At 47.9% G+C, this 18,342-nt stretch overlaps 2 protein-coding genes across 3 annotated transcripts in view; one reads left to right on the forward strand and one right to left on the reverse strand.

Moving 5' to 3' along the window:
• Positions 1–3,413, forward strand: part of LOC149865463 (store-operated calcium entry regulator STIMATE-like) — a 54,980-nt gene extending 51,567 nt beyond the window's left edge. The window contains exon 8 of one of the 2 annotated variants that reach the window (XM_090041674.1): positions 666–3,413. In XM_090041674.1, coding sequence (XP_089897800.1) covers positions 666–779 — 114 coding nt within the window. In that variant the 3' untranslated portion in view covers positions 780–3,413. The remainder of the gene's footprint in view (positions 1–665) is intronic. The other variant, XM_090041675.1, reaches the window with a different exon arrangement.
• Positions 3,414–3,648: 235 nt separating this feature from the next.
• ITIH5 (inter-alpha-trypsin inhibitor heavy chain 5) overlaps positions 3,649–18,342 on the reverse strand; it is a 48,999-nt gene continuing 34,305 nt past the window's right edge. Inside the window, exons 8-14 of the mRNA XM_090041673.1 lie at positions 16,052–16,223; positions 13,164–13,473; positions 11,950–12,503; positions 11,603–11,659; positions 9,953–10,069; positions 7,806–8,183; positions 3,649–6,274 (exon numbers count right to left, since the gene is read on the reverse strand). Coding sequence (XP_089897799.1) covers positions 5,976–6,274; positions 7,806–8,183; positions 9,953–10,069; positions 11,603–11,659; positions 11,950–12,503; positions 13,164–13,473; positions 16,052–16,223 — 1,887 coding nt within the window. The 3' untranslated portion in view covers positions 3,649–5,975. The remainder of the gene's footprint in view (positions 6,275–7,805; positions 8,184–9,952; positions 10,070–11,602; positions 11,660–11,949; positions 12,504–13,163; positions 13,474–16,051; positions 16,224–18,342) is intronic.

Genomic DNA, 18,342 nt, shown 5'->3' on the forward strand with positions numbered 1-18,342 from the left:
CTTTAGTAAGTGGTGCTTGTTCTTCTTGTTTCTGGCTCTCAGTGGGTGGTTGGTGACTGATTATGTAAGCTGTCTAGCTGACACACTGCTTCTGTTGAACTGATCCAGTCTGCCTTTTAGCTTTAACTCCTTCCACTTTTAAGCTGCAAATGCCACTGGATTGCAACTACCCCTTGCAGGAGCTAAGAGGGTGTCTACGGATGGCCAACCAAGTGCTATGCAGAGGTATCCAAGCTAGATCTGAACAAAGGAGAGCTGCATCAGTGCAGGCCAGGTGATCTGGCAAAGCTAACCAGTCTGGAGTGCTGTACTAACCGTGGCTATTTTGCTTCCTGTATTTGAACCGGCTTGACTATCTCTGCATGGCATGGCACTGCACTTCATAGACCGGATGGATGCCCAGCTCTAGCTGGAAAGAATGCACTGAGCAGGGATTAAACTCAGGCTTTGCCCCAAGATCAAGTGATACAAGGCTCAAAGTGAGGGTGGCTCTGGTCACTGAATCTTTTTATCCTCCAGTGAGCTGTCTTTTAGGAGATGCTGCCTATGGTATGCCCAGTTTAAAAGGCATTTGGTGTGATGCATCTCCAGCTATAAACCAGCTGTGTAGCCATGAAGCACGAGTCCTTGGTCAACAGCCTCTCTGTTCATTCTCGTCTCTGCAGGTGTTGCTTTCCGCAGACTTGGATTTTGACCATCCTGAAAGCGACCGGGACATCTCAAGACTCCAGGGGACCAAGCCGAAAGTGAGGCAGGCAGGCTACCAGGTGGTCATTTAAACCAGCTGAAAATAGAGTGAAATGGAGAAAGTGCCAATGAAGAAAATAGTGAAAGCTGTTGTTGAACTCCTGCCGGAGGGCTGGGTAGGCATGATAGTCTCTTGTACCCGTGAATGGAGACCATACACTAACACTACCCCGATGGACCCTTTGAGAAGTTACTTTTTTTTCCCCAATGATGTATTTGTACATTCTGCCGCCTTGCTGCCTGGCATGGTGGCTGGCACTGCATATACACAGTGCCGGCACGTGTATTTGTCTCCCAAGCACAGCAAGGGTAGAATTAATAGTTTGCATTTCTCTGGCTGGCCAGCTGGTTTATAGTTTGTCAGGACTGAGGCATAAAGGAAAGCTCAATCTTTTTATAAGAAGATGTCTTTATCTTGTATTAGCTCTACTGGGCCACTTTTTATATGCACAGATAGTTGACATGACTTGACTCTGCAAAAATGTATTTAAATGTCCTTTTTGGGGATAAGGCTGATTTTGACCAGTGAATGACATGGGTGTCTGTTTGGTTTTTCTTTTTACTGTTTTATACGGATGGTAATAAAAGCCTGATTTTTGAAATTGCTTTATGGTTGGAGCATTCTTGTACTTAACTGCGCTTTGAGGGCCTGACATCAGTAAACTAGGTCCATTTTCTTAATCCCCGTCTTCCACTGACTTGCAGCTTGTCCCACAGTGTCATGGCTGAACTGGAGTCATTGTGAGGTTGGTCTTGGCTCTCGGCTTTTTTATTCAGAAAAATCAGAAGTCCCTGGAGCAAGTGATGTGTTTTGGAGGGGGTGCGAGGGGGAGAGTGATACCTTAAAAACCTGCTCATCTGTTCAGGAGAGAGGGCTTTTTGTGTCTCGCTGAGACCAGAAGGGACTTCCAGCGAGGACCTGAAGGATCTTCCCAGGCTTTGCTACCTTCAGCTTCAAGTGCGCTCCCTTGATGTGCCGCCTTGAACAGAAACGCAACAGCAGATGTGGCTTTGAGTAAATGCTGCACTGCACACCAGGGGAGAGGCTGAGGGGGAACAAGCTGCTGCTTGCTCTACTGAGGGGTGTTTGGGGCCTGGTTTTTCAACTAAAATACCAGCACTCCTAAGGAAGACTCTGGAGTCAATGGGAGATTGGGGTGTGGTTGTTTTTGGGGGGGGTTGGAGTACCCTCCTTGATCCTCCTAAAATGCTGTGCTCTTACCAGTGCCTAATGATTTTTTTGCTGGATACCAGACAGCTCCATATGACTTACTGGAGGTCTTAAGGTGTCTCTACTGAGGATTTTGAAGTGCAAGCCCAAACTTGCTACCCCTCCCTCTTTTTAAATGAACCTTTTAAGGCCAAGTCATGAAAAGTCAGGACCATGTGCGGTTCAAAATGTCGTGGTTTACAAACATCGGAGACTAAAGGTGCCAATTGCAGTATGTGATCCCTTCCACAAAGGTGCACACGGCTGAGTCAAAAACTGTGTTCAGACCAGAGTTGTGCCAAAACTGTGAGGTCTAGATGTTGCAGGGGTTTGGGTTCATCTTAATCTGGGTGGTCAAAATAGCAGTTTGGAAGAGCTCATCCTGGAGAAAAACCAAACCATGTCCCAGCAGCCTGGCATGGTGTATTACTATTTTATATGACACGCAATGAAGTGCATCAAGCTGTTTCCCCTATACAACTTGTACATTGTATGACAGTGCACAAGTTGAGTGGAAGCTAAATTTTTTTGGGCTGCAAGAGCGACCTGCAGCAAGACTTCTTGCAAGATGCATTTTTATGCTGCTAGTTGAGAATTTTATGGAGCAGCAGAAGTTGGACCCCTCGATGCACTTTATTCTTTAGAAAAACACCCTATAGGCATACTGGATGCTTGCATGTACTCCTTTCCCTTGACTTTGCCCACGGTGTGCAAATACTTGCAGGAAAATGTAGATGTGCTGCATACCAGTGCTTAATCTCATTTCAAGTGTCACTGCCATGGTCAGCAACACCCCCTTGGGATTTCTCCCACTTTTTTTTAAAAGAAGGAAAAAATAGAGGATGGAGAGCTGCTCAGGGCTCCCTCTAGCTACATAATACAGGGAAACCTCCTGAAGAATAAGGACTTGGGATAGGGCACAAGCTACTCACCATCCTGTGGTGTCAAGTTTGTACCTCCCTTTAGAAGCTTTTAAAGCTTAATAAGAAAATACCTCCCCTTAAAGGGCATAGTAGTTTTTACCCAAGTCCTGTTATAAGAGCCTTTATTCTCCTTCAGAGAAATCTAGAGTTGCTACACAGCCTTGTCCACTAATGCTTAAACACCTAGAGCTCTTTTATTTAACTCATTTTCTCCCACTCCACCCCTGCACAAAAAAAAAATACTCCCCTGCACATCCTTCACCAGGCAGAACAACTTACGACCCATCTTAGTGTTCAATCCACTGAGGCAGCCGGCTCGGATCTTGTAGTGAATGAAATGCAAGACTGTGTAGACTAGAGAATGAATGTCCCCTTGAGGAAGAGAAGATGGTGTTTTGCAGGATGTGTTTTATATACCTGTGGACTAGACTCTGCACTTAAAGATGCTGCTAGAGGATGGCATTTGGTTTTTTCTAAGCACATTTCCACCAGGATCCCTCTGGCTTAGTGTTCATTATTGGTGATCTATGGGTCTGTCTGGGGAGGAGGGGGTGTGCAGCTGGTCTGCCACATGACCTAGACCTTAATCTATTCTGTCTCCTGCCTAAGTCGTGTGAAACAGGCCTGCAGCCAGACTTGTGCTGCTTCTACACCAAATAAAAACTTTACCTCTGTGTTCACTGTAAAATATTTATTATGAAAATGGATAAGTGGACCCATGTTACCCAGAGCACCAAGGTGCCCTCATGGCTGCTGCATGGAGTGAAGCTGTATTTCACTGAGAATACAAGTCCCTTTCTGTGCCTGGGAACTTGTGTGTATAGAGGAGCGCATTGTAACCCAGAATAAAAAAAAAAATCTACAGCTACCATAAAAATGCTGCCCTCAATGGACCGTGTGTTTCCTACAGGCTGGCAGTGTTGGAAGACCAAGCTTTCTCCCTAAGGAGTTGAACCAGGGTGGGGAGTGGGAACATGGCAAAAGTGCCCGAGTCCCTTGGGGGTGTTCTTTCGGCAGCTTCATCAGTACCCAGACAACCAACTCCAAGTGGATGTAAAGCAGCCTATGTATTCCTGCCACCTTTTCAGGGCAGAAACCAATTTAACCAGCACAGTTTCCTGTTCCCTTCAATATGCTCCCTCCGTGTACCTGCTGCAGGACTCTCAGCTTATGTTGTTGGGTCAACTTGCAGGAGGTCCCTACCTTAGCCCATGCCCAGGCCTCCCACCAGTCAAACAGCAGGGTTTTGTTTTGTTTTTTCCCCAAAATAGATACTGGTCACAAGTGTCAGATTTATGGTAGCTTATGTGGCAATCCTGGCTTGAGGATTAGGGTGGGAGGCAGCACTCAAAAGTCTGCCTGGGTTGCAACCAGCTCCCTGGAGAAGATTGTTTCTGTGCCTAAGGCTGTGAATTCTGCTTTTGTTGCAAAGCACTAACTTTGGCGCAAACTCTTGGCACTTGAGGTACCCTGGCTGAGCTTGATCTTAGGAAATTTTTAATCAGAGCCAGGCCTGTTTTCCTGTAACGAGTATGAAAATTCACCAAAATGCAAAGCTTAAATGCACCTGCACAGCACAGGATCAATGGTAGATCTTGCAGCCGAAGGATGCTGTAGATGCCAGAATGTGGTGACTTTTCCTACAAAATACATGGTGAGCAAAAAGACCAGCAACGAGTGCGCCTGTGTTGCTAAATCTCAAAGCTGTTCTTCAGTGCTCTCTTTCCAGATGACAACTATTTGGCTGTTTTAAAAGATGCTTCCATGCATGCTCCCTTCCCTTTTTGAGCCCCAGAAAGAGAGAATCCATTAGCTCAGCTTTGGCCTCCTGCACAAATATGTCTCTAATTGCTGGACTCATCTCTGGCAGCATTTTACTAGTAAAAGATCTCCCTGGTGGCTGATGTGCAGCTTTATTAAATGATGCTTCATATTTTAAAATAGATCTCAAGCTAGTCCTTTGGACTGGCTCCCTGTGCTTTCAGGCACCTGCAGCGGGGGTGTCTGGCCTGATTCATAACCTTGCCTTCCAAACTGCCTCGTCTGTGCAGAAGAGGAGGTGAGGAGTGTTTGAAGGATAGGCATTTGGGGATTAGAAATGAAGATCATGGTTCGCCCCTCCACCCTTTGAGCTGCTTTCTTTCCCAAGGAGTGCTGACTGTAACGGTTGCTAGAGAAGTCTCTGTAAATACAGGAGTGAGGACACACGCTCTGGTCATTGGATTCCTATTGTCCAGAGAGCTTAAAACTTTTCCATTAAATAGAGGTGGTGCCCAGTACTGTAATGAAGCAGATGAGCTGTGTGTTGGATGCCCATGCAGGAGCTTTTTGGAGGAAGGAAAGAACATGGCTTTAAAACCAAAGCTGAAGGACTGCTTAGCCAAGGTGCTACGAGAGATGGGGCTTACGCCGTCACCGTCATTGGTTTGGATGGAGTTACCGTCCGGAGCACGGCTGCGGTCTGACAGCGATAAGCCACGCAAGGGTGTGCTCTGCTTGAGCTCCCCCGGGATAGAATTTCATCCTTCCCAACAAACCCAAACCCAGTAGTGATGGCCAAGAAAGCAAGGCCGCAATGCAGCTGCTTGGCTTGTTAACCCTTTGCTGCCCCTGGGTTTCTTCCAACACATGCTCCTGCCCCTTACCCAAAAGCATCAACGGCTGACTCGAGTGGTCCTCCAGATCATTTCCACAGTCAATGAGATCACTTTGTCTTATCCCACCTCAAGCACGGTCCTCTACAAGTTGTGCCTAGCTGTGTGCGATGAGCCATCCGCTGGTGGATATTGCACAGCACCGCAGGGGGGGTTTATATATCTCTACCCCAGCTTCTCTCTGCACTGTTGAACTCAACAATACCCGCTCCCTTCTTCCCCCTCCAGCCCTGCCCACCAGGAAAGTGCTGGCCTCCTTCCGTGCAAAGCCTCACCCCATGTTCCCAGGACTCAAACCACGTTCTTCCAGCACAGAAGAGAGGCAGCAGATTTCCAAAGGGAAAAGCTTGAGCACCAAGAAAAAAAAACCCCACCCAGCGCGAGAGGCTCTTGCAGGGCAAACGATGCTACACGCGCTGGTGCAATCGGTGCGATCCGCCCTTACGGTTGGCGACTCATCCCAACGCCAGTTCCTGTATCGAAAGGATGAGAAGCGAGATAATCCTTATAGACCCCATCAATCAGCTTGTCTGCATTGTTCTTGGCAAACCAACAGTCAACTTCCTGCTGACCGTTGTAGATCTTCCTCTGCTTCTGCACGACAGGAACCAGGCGACCTTTCACCATCAGCATATTCCCAGGGCCTGGCTTAGGCTCTTCTGTTTGGTTCTGACTGAGCAGCTGAGCACTTCTGCCTGGAGGGTCCTGGACAAGTTTAACCTCATGGTACAAGAATTGACCTGCAAGGAAAGGTTCAATTTACTTACTGAAGTGGCTGCTTGGTGCCTGATTTTTTCTTTTCAATAGTGTCCACCTTTATTCTATTTTTTTTAAACACCAGTATGACGCTAGGAAGGATCTACATTCTCCTTTTCTCTTGCAAAACTCACAAACCTGGCAGCGGGGCTGGGGGATGAGACAACAGGGACCACAATGCTGCTTTATTTCCAAACGCACAGGCCTCTGCCACTTGAGCCAAAGGAAAACTCCCCGAGCTGCTAGAACTAGTAAACCTCAGATTCCCACCTGTGGGCAAAGCCTCTGGAAAGGCAATGCACGTGGCTGTCAGAGAGAGAGCGCCGAGGATGCTCCCTGCAACCTGGGAGCCCTGGGTCTCCATTTCCTGCCCTGGAAAAGCCTGCAGGTATGATCTGGAGTAGGCACCTTCATATCAGAGCCCCAAAAAAGGGTCTTAGATGCCTGAAGTGGGATTTTAAATGCTCCCTAAATTCAAAGTTGCAAACCTGATTGCCTCTGGTGAGCTGCTGTCTGATCCCAGAGGTGCCTCGGTTTCCAAGTTGTGCTGATCGTGCACATCCAGCAGCATTTTGTCACCTTCCCAGGGCTGAGCGGTTCAGCCCTAAGCCTGCCTGGGATGCAGAAGCTAGGGGTTTTCCTCTGCCTATTCCTTCCCCGAGGGGCCCACGGTGGCACCTGCTCTCCGAGCACACCGAGTAGATCAGCTACCACTCACAGTGCACTGGTGGCTGGTGGCACTCCCCATGGCCCTGAATTCAATGCCTGTGCCTTAAAGGTGGTTGGGATTTAAGGGCTATTTCTCCCCAGGTATCCAGCTTGTAGCCACATTGATCTAGACCAGCAGTTCCCAAAGTCTGACAGATCGCACACCACCAATTTAAAATGATACAACCCCAAGTACCACCAGCAAAGTTTCAGTTCAACTTTAAGTACCACCAGCAAATTTTTGGCATGTACAGTAATTATAATAACTCTGTTAACGCGGGCCACTGATAGGTTGTCCGAGTACCACTGATGGTACCCGTACCACCAATTAGGAACTGCTGGTCTAGAGGCAAAAGCAATCAGGACTCACAGTAGAGGTGATAGCTTTTATTAGACCAACTGGTTGTTTGCAAAAAAATATTAAAATACATTTTTTTTTAATTTTATACTTTTGCAAAAATCTAGTTGGTCTAATAAAAAATACCAACTCTACCATGAGTCCTAATTGCTATTTCTCCCCACACATGGGACAGAGAGATAAGCCCTGGGTCCTAAATTCCACTTGTGAAGGCCACGTGCATTGAAATCCTCAACCCTGTGATCGCTATGGTCCTTTTTGGGTCTAGCCCCCGGAGGAGTAGGAGTTGGAGTTCACTGGGCCTAAGAGGGAGTGCCACCTCTCAGCTGAACCCCTCAAGCTGCCAGATCCTGCATCTTTCCCTCAGCCCCCTTTGAAATAGCCATTTCCCCCATACAAATAATGCATTTGCCAACAAAGGACGGAGCCAGAGAGAGCATGTCACCCACCTAGCAGCCCGTGGGAGCGGGTGGAGAGCCCTTTGCTGTTAGAAATGTAGAATCCCAGGTGGTCCCTTTGATAAGGGGCAGGATTCTTGTACTGATGAATCAGGATGATGAAGCTGATGGTGCCTCCTATCATCACCGTGACGTTGGAATTGGCCGCGACGGACACTTCCAGGCCGCTGCTCCCCACAACGGCGCTCCGGTCACATGGCAGGATGAGTCTTTCCCCATCATCCAGAATGACTTTGGTGGGTGTAATCTCTAGGTAGGATCTCTCTGGCTTATTGCTGAGGATAGTGATGGTGCTAAAGTAAGTCCGTTGTTTCTTGTGGCCGCTGGGAGGAGCCGGGGCTCCAATTAATTGCCCGTTCACGGTTACACCTTTAAGGAAACCAGAACCATCAGTCTGAAACCAGAGCATATGAATAACTCTGGGCTGCTGCCCTGCTTTATATGTCACAGGAACCTCATTTCTGAGTGGCCTCAAAACCACCTCTCATGGGGCTACTTTGTTCGGACTTAGATCACCGGCGCTAAAGTCATGGAGGTGGTCAGAGATTTGCATGCTTTCCCCATCTACGCCCTAGGGCACCTCCAATACGCTCACTGATGGGTTTCAGAAACCACTCTCCTTCCACTGAGCCTCAGTGTTTGCACCGGAGAGGCTGGCTTGGAGAGCGATACTGCCTCTGCGCAGAGCTCATTAAGACCGTTCTTGGCCTAGAGTTTGCCAGCAAGAGCATCAGTTCTGGTCACCCTGGCTGCCTTTCAATTCAAAACTGGCTTCAAAACCAGAACTCATTTCCTACCAACCACCCGATGATAACAACAGAGGATCATGACTACCCTGGGCTCCCTCCAAGCCCTCGTCACAGAGTGGAAAACTCCCTATCCCATCATCGCAGTGGCAACTCGGGTCCTTTCTCCAAACAGGCCATTTCCTGTAACAAAGGGAACTGTGTTTTCCTTCCAATTCACTCAATTTGATCCGCAAGAGCAGGCAAACAGCAGCAAAACACAGTCTGGGGGAAGGTAGTGGGCTCATTGCCAGGAAGTTGATTTTATATTAAATAACGGGGGAAGGCAGACAGGGATGGAGCTGGGACCACTGCTACCAGCATAACACAGAACAGCTCTCCAACTCTCTCGGGGGGGTTTCCCCACCCCCAGACTTTTCTATATTTTTTGAATTCTTGCTCCGCAGCTTTCCTGCTTAGTAATAATCCTCTTACAAACCGCCCCACTTCCGAATCCCAGATCAGATGAGAACCTGGGGCAGGCGGCGCCCATCCTGATCTCTCCAAAGCAGATGCCTAATCATTTTGGTTTTCACCTTCCTTGAGGCATTCCTAGTTGGAAGCAAAGCTGTTTGAGTGCAATTATTACTGATCCTTCATTAAAATAAATTGCTCGATGTTTTGGTGGTTTTTTTCATTGCAGCTTGGGGGGGACTCTGCTGAAAGCTAAGTAAATAGTGTGCACTTGAATGCTAATAAGTGGAGCAGACTCTGATCCTTTGGATCTCAAGGGCTCTTTCAATTGCAGGGAGGGTTGCAACCAGTGGGCTGCAGAAGCTGAATCAGCGCAATCCACTGAGGGTGCAAAGGAAGGACAAATCCCTCGCATAATCTCTAGTGGGCAGGGGTGCTGGCTCATACAAAGTTTCACATGTTCGCAAGCTGAAAATGAAATGGCTGTTTGTTTAATGGCTTGAGGAGCAGTCAAGTGCAGCCTACACACTATACATGGTTCGACTGGCCATCCTTCAAATTCAGATCAAGCTGGATGTGGGGACTCTGTTTCCCTGGCCCTCACTTCTGTATTAAATACATGGGGTAGCTGCAATCTGCTGCATCCTCCATCAGGCATGAAGTAGTTGCCACTGTGGTTTCCTTCGCAGGAAACCTTCAACTGGGCAACATTCGGAGACAATATTTAGGACCCTTGGGTTCCACAAGCAGCCGCTGGGACTGCACACACATGACACACGCCATCTGCAAAAGGGCAGTAAAGCCTCCTTCCTTTGCAGGCTCATTTTAAGTCCAGCTCATCAGGCATCTCATTGCTAAACAACCTACCTACAGGACTGCTGCCAAGCTTTCCTCAGGGCACCAGCAGGGTAGCGGCAGCGGGATTCCCTATTATCTTACCAGACTCTTTGTGGTCAGACACCAGTCGGAGAATGTCCCCAGGTTGCCCATCGATATTGAAGCAGACCGCTAGCTTGCTGTAGGGGAAATCGATGACAAAGTGAGGGTCCCCGTCCGCTGAGAAGACACAAAAGGGAGAAGAGGTGTGAGGGAAAGCTGCAAACAGAAGAATTCAAGTAGGGAATTTCACAAAACGCTTTGCAAAGAGCACCAGGACCACTGTCTCCCTAGTCTATTGATATCTTAGGGCGCATGTACACGTCACGTTATATTTTAAGGGGTTGGCGTAGAAAGTATGTTTTTCTTGTTTCCACCAAAAACATTGAGTTTGGGGTGAAAAACAAAAGTGAAAAATGAAACATTTCAAATGGGAATCCAAGTACTTCGACCCTGAAATGATCCTCCTCAAGGGAGCTGTAGTTTGCGTGCCTCCTGTTCTCATTTTATGTGCAGGCTGGACTCCATAGCTGGACTACATCTCCCACCGTGCACTGAAATCCCCTCCGACTGAGAAGGCAATGAACAGTGAGTGCTACAGCATATGGAGGAAAGGTTTGGCTGGACATCCTAGTGGGAAGTAGGGACCTGCAATTATTTAGCACGTGGATTTGACTGTGAGGAGGGACCAAGGCAGCACCAACGGACAAAGGCAGAATAGACTTCTTTTGGTTTTCAGATGAAAACTGAGCATTCCCGTTTTGCCTCTTTTTATGGAGAAAGCAGGTGCTTTTTGAAAAAACAAGTGTTTAGTTGAAAACCCAGTTTTCCATCCATAAGCAACCCAAATGAAAAAATTTCCACCAGCCCAATGTTTAGCTTCAATATTTGGCACAGAGAACAATAACCAAGACTATAAAGCCTTTCTGTCCCTCTGCATTAATTTGATGCTTCAAGTAGATTTTCAGCTCAGTGGCTGACTCATCTGGGACCATTCAGCAGACAAGGGACATTTGGAGATTGGCCTGAGCCATAAATGTCTGAGCCAGGTCTAATTTTCCTCGGTACCTTGTTGAACTCAAATCCAGTCTTGGCTTGAACCAGTTGGTAAGTAGTAAAGGGATGCTGAGTAGAGTGGGATGAAAATAAAAAGATGCAAAAACTTAGAAAACAACATAAATGCAGAGGGGGAGGGTTATGGGGAGGCGTTTCTGAAATGTCAGCAGAATTGCTTGGAAAATCACTTTATTGCAACCAACTCTAAAATCGAGACACATTTCTTATGGCTTCTAAAACAAACTGGCTTTCGTTAAACTATTGTGGGGAGAAGAGCAGGGGCCAGATCAGCCTGGATAAGTCATATATAAATACACTTCCCTTTAGCATCCACTCTTTACCACTATGCATATTGGGTTAGACGGACCCGTGGCCCGAAGCACAGTTCTTATATATCATGACTATAAAAATGTTCACGTAAGATAGCACTCTGCCTTGCTTCATTGCTGGCCCTCTCTCTAGCTCTGAGTACGTCCCTGTCCTCTCTCCCCTTTCTCTTCCTTCAAAGTGACCCTGTTTTAATGGGATAAATTGAATCCTAGCTGATTTGCTACAGGAGGGTACATGCCACAGGGATGCACAATGGAGGCCTCTGTACCTCAGCTATTTTTTATCTCCAGTTGCAAAAGTAGATGGGATGGGGAAACAGACACTCACCTGAAGTTTTGGAGATCCTGATTCTTTGTTTTTCTTGTTGCTTGGGCGCGCTGAGAGCTGGGGAAGAGAACGCAGCCAGAGTCATGTGTTAGAAACAGCAGACATTACAGCACCGTTCCCAAAACACTGGTCAGAGAAATCGCCCAAGGTCAAACGGCATGTGACATGCCCAAGGTCAAATGGCACATCAGTAGCAAGCTTAGTGCCATGAAAAGCCACCCCCCCCCCCAACACACACACACTTTCTTCTTTAAGGCTTCCTCTATTCATGCAATCAATTCTGCGGAAGTGTCTATTTTTAAAGCACGTTCCCCTCCAATGCTGTCAGCATGATTTTTTTTTTGTACCTGGCAGGGCCTTGTGTCCTTGCAAACCCTGCACTCTTTCCCCAGTGCCCTCTGTAGGAGGATGGGCATAATCCTGCTCCGGTCCTTCCGACTGAAGCTCAAACTCCTTCATCTTCAAGCGAGTGAAAGGGGTGACAAAGTTGTAGGTCAGAGCCAACGACTTGGCCCTCTCCATCAAACGCTCCTTCTCTGCGCTGTCATCGCTCTTCAGCCAGGAGGTCAGCAGCTCCTTGATGGTGAGGTAGCTCCAGGCCCTTTCAATGTAATTCTGATCCCCTTTCCCATTATCCAGGCCAGGGATGCCCCTGATGTCGTTCCTACTCGGGACGTCTATGTTCACATCAGTCTTCAGGAGGATGTACTTGTTGCTGTTGCTGGCCGTCACCTCCACGTGGAAGAGGTCCGAGGTGTGGTTGATGACTTTGCCAGCAACGACGATTTCGGACCCATTGAAGTAGTTGGGGAAGAAGCTCTGGGTGACCTGCTCCACGCTGTCCTTGGGGTAATCAACTCGAATATTGGAGAGAAGAGGCGTCCCGACTTCATCATAGAACCTGAAACAAAGTCACATTGCCCAGAAATTAGTGCTCTCAGCAAGGTACTTGCATAGAAACCTGCCCATTTTTACACATGTGCTGTCCTTGCGCTTGAAATGGGACCTCCCCCAAAGATCGTTTTAACAGGGAGATTTTCCAGATTGAAAATATGTGGGTCTGAACAAAATATCCCATGTTTTCCACAATAAGCAGACGCTTGTCAGGCCTGGGCGCCTTAACGTGGTAAACAAAATGGGTCGCGCATCCTTCTTTCTGCACTTCTGCCTGAGACTCCCATTTCTCCAGCCCCGCAGCTAGAGAGATGCAATGTCTCAATACAAATCATTTAAACAAAAGCATTCTTCTGAAGGGCACTGAGGTTGCACTGTGGTGTGATGTACCTTGTGAGAAGGACTAAGGGTGCCCACGGGGCCCGTCATCTGCACCCAGACCCCTGCGTCTTACCCGGATGGCTCTTCTCACCCACAGCCAAACCAGGAGTCCCACAGTTTGGAGCTATTTGAGTACTGGGCTGGCCCCTCATTTTGCTTAACCTTTCATTATAAGAAAAGGCCCCAATCCCAAATGCAACATCTGCAGCTGGTCTCAACTCTGGATCTATCAAGGTTTCTTCTTCCCCAAACCAGGCCTGAAAGAGGCGATGCCCCCAGAACCAACCCTTTCAGCTGGGCAGCGGCATCCTCATCTTCCTGGATGCGCCGCATCATGCCGCAGTTCTCCAGCGCCATCCTCTCCAGCAGCTTGTAGTCAACGTCATTGCCGATGCCGATGGTGAAGAGGCAGAACTTGTTGCGGATGGCTTCCTTGGTGTTGCTGAGGATCTTGGAGGACTGGGTCTCCCCCACTGTGGGCCTCCCATCCGTCAGGAAGATGATCAGGGAGACGCTTCTGGCATCGATGTCGTTCTGAGCGATGTAATCATTCAGCAACTTCGAACCCGTCTGGAGAGCACCATTAATATCAGTACCTGGGGATGCACCAGAGACATTAGCTTATTCTCCTATCTAAATGCACTGCACATGGCTACTCAGAGAAACAGGGGGACTGTGTCTGTAAGTAGGTTCAGCTGTTACAGCCCCTCCTGGCAGATTTGGGGAATCGGGCAATGACTTCAGGTTCATTTTATGAAATGGTTGGGTCACTGGAGAAAAAAGTTAAAGATGCCATTAGCCTCAATGACCAGGCTTTCCCTGGACAATGGCTATGCTAAGGACGTGCGACCTGGGAGAACAGGATTTATGCAGTTTGGAAGGGAAGAAGATAAGTGAGAGGCAAAAATCTGCAAACAGGAGAACAAAAAAGCCCAATGGTAGCATTTGCCTTAAAAAAATTCAGGGTGGAATCCTTTCCTAATCCTTTTAAACTGTGGGGGTGGGAGGAAACGAGGAAGAAGGACATAGTTGTAGAAGTAAAAGGAAAAAACTCAATGATGGAGGTTGCAAGTGAGAGAGGAACAGTGTGGAAAAACCCCTGTCCCCTCTCCCTTTCAGCATCCACCCTCTGCCACCGTGTGACACGGGATACAGACAAATGGACCCATGGTCTGACCCAGTCAATGGCAGTTCTCGGGTTGGGGTTTGACCCAATAAAGGGGTTCTGGCCCCATAAATGGCATATTCTCATGACGCAACAAATGGTCACTTGGGACTCCGTGAAGAATTCTGAACTGGGTCTTCATAATACTCAAGAACGATAAGGAAAATGAGCATACAGGTGGTTAAGCTGTATTACTTGGCTTTGTATATCTCTTGTGGTAGCTGAAGTAAAAAGCGACGGGTTTTGTAGCCTTTGCGCTACGTACTTCAACTATCACAAGTCCTTGGAGAAGTCAATGGGAACCCCAGATGTCCTCTAGGTTGGAGCTCTGGAAAAGCGTGTGCTTAAACAGCAGAGGTGAATGGGAGCAAAGGAGCATTGATCTTGGAGATGTCGGACAGCTATACCTGAGGTCCCATTTCTGTGAAAGGTCACACAGTAAATTTGTGCGCCACAAAAGCCAAGAGAAAAGAAGAGCGCACTGGAGCTCATTCAGTGTCAGGAAACTTAAGTGGATGGGTCTGGTGTATCGGGACCCAGGCATAGCAGCCGGGTGAGCGTCCCGCAGGGGAGTGTGCTGTAACAGGAGGCTTGTCTCTGTTTCAGCGGATATGTCTACGATCATGTACAACATGTATGAACTTAAAAAAAAAGAGATAAAGGGGGGTGGAAAAGACAGGGAAAAGATATTAGAATATGGCCTGAAAACCAAATTCCTCAATCTCTTTTTTGCAAATTAGGAGTTGGGACTCTAAACCCAGAACCTCCTTATAACAGGTCAAATCGTGTCGCGAGAGCCAAACACTGGCAAATCTCTGGCATTCAAATGCCACACTCAGATGTTCATACACATTCCTAAAAGCAGTGAAAAAGCAACCCTTGTAGCTTTGATACTGTCCTTTCAAGCAGCAATCTAGCAAAGGTGCAACTGAACCCCGAAGCCAATCCTCCCCCTCCCAAATTGTTTTTCAGGCAAAGACTTGTCTGCTTTAGTGTGCGAGTGGATGGGTGCACCTCCTCACACCCACGTCCCAAGGAGGAATTGCCCCCACCTCTCACCCCCCACCAATATCTGCTTCCACCCAAGAAGCCAAACAAAGCAGTGCCCTCCCAGAACGGGGCAAGCAGTACACTGGGCTTTGCTGAACTCCGGAGTTCAACGTGCAGTTAATCATTTCCTCTCTTTTTGGCTTGTTATTAATTAAGCCTATTCAACAGCAGCTCAGCTGGCAGGTTGAGTGGTGTTCTTATGGCTTTGTTCAATTGGTCCTAGTCCCACCTTTAGTAACTGTTTAGCAGGGTGGGTCTCTCGCCCTCTTCCTACACTCTTGTTCACAATGCAAACAGCGCAGCTCATCATCCTGTTTGCTCGTTTTCCAACCCTCAATAAGAATGAACGGACATTGTTTAAGGGGAGGAGAAGCACAGAAAACACTTGCAAACCTTTAGCTAACTCAAATCTCAAAAGTCTTCATAAGAATTTGGGGTGGGATTTGTACAGCAGGCTTGGCCGGGGATCTGAGTGTTTCATGGGGAGTTTGGTTACCCAAGAAGACTATTGGATTGTCGGGGTTCCCAAAATTGTGCACTACAACTTGCTGGAGAGGTCATGGCGCTCGCCACCTCCCCTTCCATCCCAGTCACAGGAGCAATTCCCCCAGCAGCAGGCACTGCAATTGTGAGGATAAATGACAAGAGTATATGTATTTATATGTATTTAACTGTCTCTAAATGCTATCAAGCAGCTGGAGCCAAGAGCCAACACCATATGAGCAAACTTTGGGAGTGATTAGTTGGGAAGCTTATGAGAGCAGAGTGGCACTTTCCAATACATTCAACGTTGGCTAAATCTGCTCCCTGGGACGTCGGGAACTTCAGTGGCAACAGGCCGAGGCCAATGTTATCTATGCTTTGAAAACTACACTGGGCAAACTGGTGAGATCTTTCTTCTGAAAGGTGTCATTAACTGCATAAAAGAAAACAAGCCCATTTATACCTCCATCTCTTACCTCCGCTAGGTGACATTCTATGAATGTACTTCTTGGCATCTCTTATATTATTTGGAGTGACCGACACCAGACGGTCCTGCTCCCAGACCTTAATTCGGTTGGAAAACCCAATAATGTTGAAGTTGTCCTCAGGCCGAAGGTCCTGAAGGATGGTGAAGAGGGCATCTTTGGTCTGGAAGAAAACACGAAGAACAAGTCCAAATGTTACTGCTTTAATGACTGTAAGCCCGGCTGTTTTGGATGGTGATTATATTGCTTTAGTGCCTTGAGGGGAAGCTCTGTTGTGTTTAGCACTGCACAAAAGGCAGCTCTTGCCTTTTGCAGCTTCTGCAAAAGAAGAGTAGGATAAGAGACAATATTTGGATAAACTCACTAACACGGGAGCGCACAGGAAGCACGGTGAGTGGTGGAATAGGAGAACATCATAAAAACCGACCGGGCATTTAAATAAATTTGGGCACCTAAGTGTGATTCTCTTCCACCTTCTTCAAGTCTCTGAAGATCCATTAATGCCTCTACTTTTGTAACACACCATTGCCTGGCTCTTGAGACTGGGTCACAAAAAAAGCCACATGGAGGAGGATCTAGCCACCTTTTGCATTAACTGGCTTTCAGGGACTCAGGGTGCCGTAGCGTTGCACTTAGGTGTACAGTTCCACTTACCTGCTGAATAGATTGAATAGAGTCTGGCCCCCACTGCCTAGTCATTACCAAGGCCCTTGTAGGCACTGATATCTGTAGGTGGATTTTAAAGATAGATTAAGAGGAGGATAATGTAATGGATTTGCACAGACACTTACAGCGAACAGTTTAGGGGACAGCATGGGAGAATACGTGTAGGTGTCTATCACAAAGATTGACAGCTAGGTAATCACCACTCATGGAAATAGCTCTATGCTGAGGGTTTCTATGCAAAGAAAACTGGGAGAGAGATTGAAAAGCCCCACCAAATTTGAGTGCTATATCCGCATTGAAGCCAATGATGTACAGTAATTGCAAACAACTTGACCCATTGCAGCAGGATCGCTCATCATCCCTCCAGCTGGTGAGGTGGGAGTTGTCCAGCGGGATCATTTCCAGTGACTGCAATGGACTTTGAATCAGGCCTCAAGTATGTTGAGTTCCTTCCTAGTGATTGTTGTCCAATTTGTAAACACTTGCCAAATGTTATTCTGATTTCTCCCTCTGTGTCCAATCTGGCCACGATTTAAGATTTAAGCCAATGCAACATTTCTGCATAACAGCTTTCCACGAATGGTTCAGAGAGGAGAACACTAATCTGCGGCTGTGATAGAGGGTGGTCCCGTCTCTCCTAGCAGGGAGTCCAACAGTGGGTCAAGCCCGAGGCTTTAGAACGGAAAAGCTCCAAGCGTTTGAGGACTTTCCAAACCCTTGAGGCCATCTTTTTCCTGCAGCAGACATTTCCTGTTTCTTAGGCGCCTGGTCGAAAGGGGAAGTCTGGCACTTAGTACAAGAGTGAAGGATGTCAGAGGCACTTATTCCTGACTTTTCCGAACTTTTGAGTGCAAACTTAGCAATTCTTTTTCAAGCAATCTTTTTGTGTGATACGCACGTGCACGCACACCCATGTGCATGTCTGTGTATGGGTTTAGGTGGGTCCCACAATGAGCAAAAAGTTAGGGGGGTGAGGCCCAGTCTGGACCGAATGTATTTATTCCTCCCTAGGTTTGACCTTAGCTTATACACGTGCTCAGGGCCCAACCCTACACAGCGCTGAGGACCTTCGACTCCCCGTGGGAGTCAAAGGTGCTTTGCCATACAGGAAAAGGACCTGCCCATGACAGGACCAGGTTGGCATGAATTTCCCTGCTTCTCCTCTGTTTGCATCATCTTTGAGACAAAGCTGCTTAATCGTGGCGGTTGCAAGGGGGAAGCACCTCTCTGCAGAGACATGCTTGTGTCCCTGTGACCAGCACAGTGTGCAGTGCAACCAGGACTCCTCGCCCCACACGGCCCATTGGAGACAGCAGCGTCGGGAGTTCATTGAGTGCCCGGGGCAGCAGGGAGGTGGCAAGGGTATGCTGATCACAGTAGAGGCAGGAGCACCTTTCCGCTTACCCCACTAACCTCCCCTCCAAATACACTGGTATGGCCTGCACTGCCCAGCTCCTCTGGACTGATGGAGGCAGTGGAGGGTTTCCTTCTGCCACTGCAAAGGCTGGGGTGGGGGTAAGGGGCAGGAGGGAAGTGCCAGTCTGTTTGCTCCACTTGCCCCTCCCAAGACACATTGATTGGCATGGCACTGCCCTGCCTGGCTTCTTTACCTGGGC

The sequence above is a fragment of the Crocodylus siamensis genome, chromosome 4 (assembly GCF_052110815.1).
Source record: "Crocodylus siamensis isolate JL-2025a chromosome 4, ASM5211081v1, whole genome shotgun sequence".
In the NCBI taxonomy this organism is placed as follows: Eukaryota; Metazoa; Chordata; order Crocodylia; family Crocodylidae; genus Crocodylus; species Crocodylus siamensis.